The sequence below is a fragment of the Arachis ipaensis genome, chromosome B09 (genome assembly GCF_000816755.2).
Source record: "Arachis ipaensis cultivar K30076 chromosome B09, Araip1.1, whole genome shotgun sequence".
Lineage (NCBI taxonomy): Eukaryota > Viridiplantae > Streptophyta > Magnoliopsida > Fabales > Fabaceae > Arachis > Arachis ipaensis.
Window position 1 is genome coordinate 98125272 of NC_029793.2, and position 9906 is coordinate 98135177.

General features: G+C 34.4%; 1 protein-coding gene across 2 annotated transcripts in view; it reads right to left on the bottom strand.

The window, feature by feature from the left end:
* Positions 1–9362, bottom strand: part of LOC107617686 — a 13524-nt gene extending 4162 nt beyond the window's left edge. Inside the window, exons 1-10 of one of the 2 annotated variants that reach the window (XM_016319513.2) lie at positions 9040–9362; positions 7473–7908; positions 5892–6012; positions 5598–5686; positions 4712–4862; positions 4502–4631; positions 3129–3219; positions 2876–3016; positions 1303–1403; positions 573–686 (exon numbers count right to left, since the gene is read on the bottom strand). In XM_016319513.2, coding sequence (XP_016174999.1) covers positions 573–686; positions 1303–1403; positions 2876–3016; positions 3129–3219; positions 4502–4631; positions 4712–4862; positions 5598–5686; positions 5892–6012; positions 7473–7539 — 1005 coding nt within the window. In that variant the 5' untranslated portion in view covers positions 7540–7908; positions 9040–9362. Of the gene's footprint in view, positions 1–572; positions 687–1302; positions 1404–2875; positions 3017–3128; positions 3220–4501; positions 4632–4711; positions 4863–5597; positions 5697–5891; positions 6013–7472; positions 7909–9039 lie in introns of both variants that reach the window. The other variant, XM_016319514.2, reaches the window with a different exon arrangement.

Here is a 9906-nt window from a genome sequence, read left to right on the forward strand (position 1 = left end):
CTTAATGTAAGACTACATTCTTATTATCTAGTTCTGCTCTCTAGGCATACCCTCAAGCCATTTATACAAAATATCTAGATATCTCCCTTGAAATGTTAAAACTCAAACAGCATAAGACCAAGGAAAATATCTGTTACAAAATTCAGTGTGTTGATTTGGATCAATAAGATTGGTTGTTTTCATTCATTTCCATTGACATTATCAGGAATTCTCAGCCTCAACTGCTTCATTCAACATGAACCAAAATATGCACATTATCATCCAAAACCAAGTTGCATTCTAGGTATAAGGATGAAATTTAACAGCAATCATGCATCTTAAATGTGTAAATAAGACAATGAACACTAAATTAATGTGAAGGGTTGAATTTAGTCTAACTGCAGAAAATTCGACAATGTATTTTATACTAATCCTGTAGAATGAACTCGCCAAATCATATTAGTTTGGCATAGCTACAGATAAACAAAGGGATATATCATTGATATGGTCAAACTGATGCATATAAAGTACCCAACGAATATGAAACCGAGTCCAAGGCTGATAATAAACTATGGACACATCCAAATACATACCTCTGAATCAACAAAATATAAGCAATCCTCCTCAGCATGGTAATAAGAACCTGCTGGGCGCCCTAATTTAGCAGATCCAAAATCTCCATCCTCAAATCCTGGAGAAGAACCAATCTGAGAGAGATTGAAACATGTCACTGTAATGTTTTGGGTTCATTCTTCCTCTAAAAGGAAATGGGAGAATGATATACAATACTAAAAATAGTAAAGGAATATCCATTTTTCTATTGTGACACTGACAAATAAACACATGAAACTCAATAAAATGCCAAAGTAACATTTGCATAATCTGATGTTACAAGAGAGAGCAGATATTTCTTCTATGCAAGAATATTAACAGAATGGGAACAGGCAGAGATGAACACAAGTAGTCAATCTACAAACTTAACAATATGTAAAAACTAGTCTAATACAACTGCATGAGATGGCAACTGTTTGATTTGTTTCAACACCTCTGGTTAAGTGAGGGGATGTAAATCATATGAACAAACTCATTAGTGAACAGATATTCTGACGACCATTCGGAGATTTGATCTTTTCACTTTTGAGCATAGTTGATTATTGGACAATTGGTGGGAGGGATGTTAGATGTGCTATAGACAACAAGAATAGTTGGCGGAGCCTTTGTCAGCTTTACTGTCACTATATGACATTTAAAAAGCAGCTAATACTGGACCTGGAATCAAAACGTACTTTATCCTGAACTTATTTAAATAATTGATGTACATACACAGTCCAGAATCTCTCCATTGTCATCTGATATAACAATCCTATGATGATTGCAGTCTGAAAAGAAGAGGCGGTTCAAGCTGTCATCTGCAGAGACGCAACCTGTAAAGCAGGAAGGGAAAAAAGGGCAAATAAATACCTCTAAAGAGTGGGCTCATCAGATGAATTAAGAATTTTATAATATCTAAATTGCCAAAAATTTAGATTTCCTGATTTTCAGTGTTTTAAAATATCGGATATGGCAGCGCCATAACGGTATGCTGGGGGGGAGTTTGTCCTCGCTGCCATACAGAGGCCATGGCGACGTGGTTTTCACAGCGGGTGAAAAGGTGGCCACAATTGCGGTCACGCCATGGCGGAACGCCATGAAAAAGGCGGAAATGGCAGGTTTTTTTTGAACATTTTTGAAAAATCTGAGGATAATTGGGTAAATTAGGAAACCCTAAGTGATAAATGTAACCCTAATCAGCCTGTTATTCAAAAGCTTCTCTTCCTCTCTTATTCACGTCAAAAAAGGCTCTCCGTCTCTGTTCTCTCTTCTCTGTGCCTTCCATCGCCGCCGATCTTCGCCGCTACCCATCGCCGTTCATCGCCACCCATCGTCACTGGTCATGGCTGCCTGCCGCCGCTGCTCATCACCACAGTTCCCTCTTTTTCTGGTTCGTAGTTACATACATTCCTTTTTTTTTTCGTTCAGTTCACTGTCTCCTTCTCTTCCCTCATAAACCTCTCTTCCTCCAATTTTTTTCCCGTTTAAGTTCAGTTCGCTATGTCAACTTCCAGACCAGCCCCTGATCCTAATGCCCGTCCCTGCACCTGCCTCTGCCTCTGCTGGTCATGCTGCTGGCACTGCTCCTGCTCATCCTGCTGCTGCTGTCCATTCCAGTAGAATTGACCCAGGCTAGAAATATGTTAGTACTGTGGAAGAAGGAAACACCAATGACACCATATGTCCGTTACAGTAGAATTGGTCTTTCTTTTAAGTTTTTAGTTTTTATGTTCTATGTCTTATGTTTATTTGTTTGCTGCATTAATTGGATGTCTTATGACTAGAAAAATGATTATATAGATTAGATTTTATAGTTTATTATATTTGCAATTTTTCTGCATATTTTTTTGTACATATATATGCATTTTTTAGGTAATCCACCATTTCCCGCAACGCCATCCGCCATTTTTTATGGCGGATTTTTGGCTCACCGCCATGAGCCACCATCCACAATAAAAAACTATGCTGATTTTTAACAAAATCTTTATAATTACAATGAAATAACAAAATCTCTTCCACGTGGACTTGTCGAAACACCTAAAACTGTTTCAAATTTGTTGTATCCATCAATTACTCGAGCTCTAATTATTTTTCTGATACCCTGTTCCACTTTTATAAGTATAAGAGAATGGTTAAGGAGAAGAAAGAGAAAAGGGGGAGGGAGGGAAGGAGGGAGGGGGTCAGGGAGAGAGAATGGCAAAGAAAGAGTATGATGAAACAAGAAAGGCTTACGTATCTGATTTTGCCAACTCATACTCAGAAAATTGGTAAGCCAATGCTATTAGGAGACAGATGAAGTTTATACCTGGATAAGAGAGAAGTAAATTCTGAATAGGATAACAAATATATTGATCCTTGTTGCTCCCATTTTGCTTCCACGATGGAGACTTCAATACATCAGATGACTTGGATTCACCATCAGGTTGCATCTGTAACTCCTGAACAGCTACATTTGACCCCATAGTCAAAATTAGTGTCTAGTGCACTTGCATGCAAATACACACCACAGGGAAAAAAACAGTAGACAAATGCCATTTCAGAATAGAAAAGCACAATACCTTGGTATAAAACTTCAAGATCCACCTTCTCATGATAAATAACTGGGCTTGTAATTTTTTTAAATAAGATGTACCTTGCACCTTTCTCTAGCTATAAATATCAAAAGAATTATTGTGAATAAATTGCAACAGATGACACTATACACTCACAAAAACATCAACATTAGAAAAACAAGATGGTTAGTTGGTATACATGGATATCATGAATGCAAAAACTTTTCCTATTCTGAAACATTGATTCAGATAGCAACTTAAACTTCGAGGACACTGGGAACAGAACTTTAATTAATTCCCTTTTTAAATTTCATTCTATCCACTAACAATTTAGGCAGTCACTATAAGCAGCCAGAAACTATATAACCTACTTGGATTTGAGTATGTTTTATACCAGTTATCTTCCCTCACATAAGTATGTAATAATTCCAAGATAAGATTCGACAAGCATGAGAAGATTGATTTTCTAAAGCCATCTGGTTTTAGTCAACCAGATAAGTGTGTCTAAAGACTAAATATTATACACCAATCAGGTCTAAATAAAGTAAAATAACCCACTTCTTTGGGTTTGTATAGCAATGATATTTTAAGGATGTGACTGTTATATGTCATGCCAGGTGCACCAAGACTAAATCTTCTAGTTTGCAAATGCTGAGGACCCCCACTCTTGCCTTGCAGTCTGCAAACTAGTGTTCTAAGAAACAGATGCATGATCTTAGGTGGAATAATGTGAAATAGGTTGGTTATTCAAGCTGATAATTCTATATTGTTATCATGTTTTTCTTTTGGCTGGGGGGTTATATTACACAAATTAAAACTATTAGCAAATCTAGCCATCATGACTCCATCTGTAAATAAAAATTTAGACTGCCGATAAATCAAATCTCATGAGACAAATTGTTCACATCTAACAAATATCTAGTTTTAATGAGAATCGAGATGATGTTTGAAGAAGAAATCTCCACAACTGATAAAAATTTAAATCAGTAAGGTTGAGAAATAGATGTTCAGTGAGAAAAGAGAAGAGAGGCAAAAGTGAGACAACTACTTGTGCCTGATTTGCTTTATCAACATTGCAATCACCATATCGACATTTATAGAAAGAAGAAATAAATACAGCTTATTTTTTATAATAACCAAAATAAAGAATTATTGACTTAAGCTATTTCTTATAATTATATACTTACAAATTACAATAACATGAATTCTATTATCTAACAAAGCATTCCCTACCTGAGTTGTCGACTGATTTGATAATTAAAAGTCGTGGGCAACACAAATTTAGCAAATAATTAACATAAATTTTGCATCATGGTAGAGATATTAGACATCAAGAAATTTTTACATATTTTAGAAGCTAACAATAGATCTTATCACACCTCGGGAAATGTCTGTTGAGACAACAAAATGGGAACCGTGATATTTTCTGTCATCACTAAATGGGCCAGCTGAAGTCGATCGACAGAAGGATGGATTGGTTTTGAGCACAAAATGAAAATATGGGGGCACCTGCCACAAAATGTATATTTAATTATTGAAAAAGCATCACCCTACTTGTATCAAGGGTAGAGGGAGTGAGGGAATAATACATATCCTTCTTGAATCTCTTTTGGATAGTCTTCAATTTTTCAAGCAAAATTTGATGGTCCAAATTTTCTAAAGCAAGAATCAAGAAGACTCCATCACCCCCAAAAGGTTGCTTATCTTTGTTAGATAAATTCAACCAACAATGATGAGTTCCTGCAAATTCAAAGTTCAAGCAATAAATTAATTGGGAAAAAGCAAAGAGTATGCCTTAAATCTCAAAACATAAAAACATGTCCTAGAATTGGACTTGTGTAAGCATAGAAAAAGACCATGTATAGAATTCAAAATCCTAACTATTCAGGAATGCTACTTCAGTTACACTGCTCAGAAATGCACAAAATTAAAAGAAAATGTAAATCCTGTTTGCTTTGGATTATTTCTAGTTTTCATTGACGTTGAATATACAAATTGAGGAACAACGTATATTTTGATTCTTCGCATTTTCTTGTTATAGAAAATGGGATTCACACTTCAAGAAATTTCTAAAACATAAAGCTATTTTTTGTGTTTTCACTTTTATAGCAGCAGCATTACATGAATAACCACTTTTAATAACAAATGAATTAAAACAGAAATGCAGCCATTAGTTTGAATCAGCCACATTTATTAATCTTGCTTCTTAATTTCTTTCTCTCAATTTGCGCAGGGAAGACAGGCAAGTCATCACTTGCATTTACTAAAAAGTAAAAATGATAAATGTAACCAAATAGGAATTAGAATCATGAAAAATTGAAAACAGGAACTGTTAATCGGAAATGAAGTAAAAAACAAAGACAGGAAAAGTGGTAGCTTAATTTTCTCTTTTTTCCCCCTGATATAGAAGTATTATTAACAGAAAGAGAAGGACATTGCATAGAGACTAGAGATGTAGATTAGCGAAATAAATACCTTCAAACTCATCCAATGAAGCTCTAATGAAAGACAAGAGGTCAATTTCAAGGGCAGGTTCATGTGATGCATCAGCCATTGTTGAGAACCTGAATGAAGCTGCCAATCAGAAGTCAGGAAACCTAACAAGGCTAGAATTGCCAGATTAGGCTTCAAATTTGTCATTAATATAAGATGATATAATTTATTCTTATCCATGTCCTGCTCAGACACAACTTCAAATGCAACAAAAAAGGAAAAAAAAAATCAAAATTCAAAACACCACCAAACAGTTGAACCTTCAAAATTATTTACCTTTCTTCGTGAAATTCTCTGACTTGAATCCCATTAGTAATTAGCTTCTGAGCAGAGAGAGTGGGCATTACAGACAAACCTTCTAAGTTGAACACTTTGCCAGATTGTTGATAGCAATCACCTAGACAGGAGAAGAGAAGAAAATTTTTTAAAACAAAACGCACATAGAAATTTATACTAGTGAATAGTATTTTCATAATCTTATTTGGTAGTATGTCCTAAGAGAAAAACAACTGAGGGAAGCTGGGAGCAAAAAGATGCACAGGCAATAGAAACAGAACCCTAAATAGTGGCTAAGTTAAACAACAAAGATATTTGTGACAATATTGGTATGTTGAATCTCTCCCTTTACATTATGTCAGAAATATTAATGCTCACTTTCAAATTCATTATATGCAAACACACTTATTTCTAAAACAACTTGACAAACATATTGACGAGCATGCTTTCATTTAAAGATAAAAATGAGAAACTCCGGACATCATATCAGACGGCTTTTCCTAAGTTGCATAGGCATGTGTATAGTATCTATATTTGGCATCCTACAAGAATGGGAGAAGAAAAATATTGGTAAATACTTTTATATGGGAAAATGAGTATATATTACTATATGATAATATGAAAATATAATATTTAAATAATTTAATAGTCAAAATATAAGATAGATGGCAACAAATACTTTCAAAGTAAATCAAACAATTTTATAGTAAATTTTGATGTTTTATAAGGACTAATATGTATATGTACAATGATAGACTAAAAAGTACGTCTGAGTAACCAACAAGTACAAGATAAGCTCCCAATAAAGGTCCGGAAACCATCAAATTGTTACAATAATTGACAAACTAGAGCCTATGGGTAACCAAGAAGTATTGGTGAAAGCTCTATAATGCACAAATATTTCATTTTTACAAACATATGAGTATCATATGTGTATCTTCAGAAATGCTATTATTCTAAACTTAATTTCTTACCCTTTTTTCTTCCTTCATAAAGTTGCTTACCACATATCATACTGTATGGTGTTCAATACTCATATTCGTATTTGTACAACATATGGGTGTACAGCAACCATTTAAGAGCACCGATGCTTCATAAGTTTATCTTTATTTATTTCAAATGCAACTACTAACCAGAAATGCTCCCATGCTACTCCTTTTTCTTAAACAATTAAAAGAATGAGTTCAATCACTAGGTGAACTTTTGTACTTACTTTCCACTTATAAGACCTAAGCAATTGTAACAACAGAACTTCCAAAATGCTCTAAAACTCAAGTCATCTATTTGGATGAAAATTTTAAGGGAAACAAAACAACAACAAAAAACAAGGTAAAATAGAAAAAAGCTAAATTATTCGTATTAATTTAACTAACCCAATGAGTAAAGTTCAATAAATAATAAAATTAAAAGGATCACAAACCTTTTATGAAAACTGCCATTCAAAATACAAAGGCAAAACTTAGTATTTTCTCTTAATCTAATATCCTAGTAACCAAACAAGCTTTTAGTAATGCGCAATAAAAATTTCAAATTCAAAGCTTGCAAAGGGAAAATGAAATTTGCAGCAGGCAGGAGACACACCTGTGGTAAGAAGAGGTGCTAGAAACTTCGAAATCTGCTTCACACGACGAAACCTCATCAGAGCCATGTCTCCTCCAAGTATATGAAATTTAACAGAGGTAAATCCGATGCAAGTTTAAACGGTAGAGCTGTCAAAATAGGTCAAACTCAGAGCTATGGGTTAATGAAAAACGGTAAGTTTTTGAAGGGAGAGAAGAAAGAATTGGAAACTGTTGGAGTAAAGCAGAAGTGGCTGGTGAATTGAAAGGTTGGGGTGGGCAAAGGTCTAGTGGCAGGGAACTTCTGTGCTGTGACTCGCGGTCACTGAAAATTGGACGAAGGCCCAAACCCTCAGTTTTGTGGCTATGGTTGGTTAATACTATTCATTTCCTTAAAATGCAGAGATATAGCTCCACGTCTCACTATATCCTTCTTCCTAATGCTTTTGTTTGCTTTCCTGTAGATATAGGAATTGGCTCATTTGTTAGCATGTGCTTTAAATCATAGTTATCAAAACCGAACTGATGATCAAACCATCCAGGCTATTGGGTTACTGGGTCACTAGTTTAATCGGTGGGCCACTGATAGAACCGGTTGACCCGTTCTCACTAAAATAAAAATATAAAATAGACAAAAACTTAAAATTAAAATTTAAAATACAAATATAAAATAGTAAAAAAACTTAAAATTAAAATTTAAAATACATGTTTTCATTGGCACTAGTCTCAATTTCTAAAAAATAAGTAATACAAAAATAGACATAAAATTAATCAATACTATAATAATATCTTAAGTTGACACAATAAGAGGAATAATCCATAAATTATGTCCAAGGAGTAACATACATAGTTTCCAATCATCTAATCACACTATCACATAAGCTATTATCTAATCAATTCACAGAACCTCTCCAACCAGTGCATATTCCAACCAACCATGGTATAAATCAATATATATGCATATCTCTAAAAAAAATAGCAACAATCAATATAGAAGAAACAGCAACAATCAACTCCTAAATAGAAAACTTGTTCTTTCATTGTATAATCTATTAGAACTTATAATATTGAAAACAGAAGAGCAACTTTTCTGTAATCAAATGAAGCTGTACGCTTATATCTTCTCCATCTGTTACTTGGTCAATCATGTCACTTCTCACTCACTGGTTTATCTGTTAATTGAGATATGAAAGTTAAAAATTTACAGAAATCACCTATGTAGTCGGTGTTGAACAATACAAGCACACGAACACACTTGGTGGTTTAAACATCACAAAAAGGACTAAGATAAAAGCATGGAAACTGTGTTTTACCAAACTATGAAGGCTTCTCAATGTGATTAATCAGGAAATGCATAAGGATTATAAGTAACGTATCCTTGTCTTCATGTTCAGATTAACCAAGTGTTATTACCAGAGCCTTTAATATGTTTGATTAAATGCAAATGCAATGATGCAAAACCATCCTATCCATATTTACCACCTTGCAAAAGTTAAATATAAGGCTAATCAATACTCAATAGCACATGTCAATATCATCCAGATCCAATCACTCAAGAACATGTTTCAATAATAAAAAACTCACCTCACCTCAACAGAGAAGAGAAGCCACGGGCTCACAGCTGACGGCACGCAGAAAAGAAGGAGACAGAGAAGCGAGCTCACGGCGAAGCACAGCAGTGAAGGCGACCCACTGCGGCGGACACGACACGCGAAGCACGGCCTGGCAAAGGCAGTGAAGACGCGACACGGACGGAGACGACAGGCGAGCGAGGGACGCACGGGAACCGGCGAGAGGCTCGGTGGCAGTGAAGGCTCTGTGAGCTGCAGCTGCCGTTCTGCCGTTCAGTTCAGTTCAATTGGAATGAGAGTGAGAGTGAGGCTCTGCCTCTGTTCCGTCGATCAATCAGTGAATTAGGGTTTTCTTTTTTTTTTAAAAGTAAAGTATGGTTTTTGTCGGCAACTTTTGAGATAAGTTCTATTCGTATCCCTAACGTTTAAATAGTTCTATTTGTATTTTTAACTTTTATTTTATAAAAGTGATTTAATGTTATTCTACTATCAATTATACTAACATATCAAATTATATAATGCTACTTGTACAATAAAATTCAACCTTTGATCAGCTTTTAATATTATTTAATTAATTTTTAATTAAAACATATTCCTATTTGAAACACATCCAAAATCATAAATCTAAAATCTAAATTTAAACATTAAAAAATAATTGTAACACATCTAAAATTATGAAGTTATACAGAAAATATTTTTTAAATACTTCCAAAATACAGAAATTGCACATGCAAAAATAATTTAACATTGCAATATATATGAAAATGCCATTTTTTTCGATTTTTTATTTCAAAAAAATCAAAATTTATACAGAATAATAAAAAAAATAATGGTGTCAGAGACCCATCCAAACCTTAGGTAAGTTTTCGGCGTGAACGAACGGCG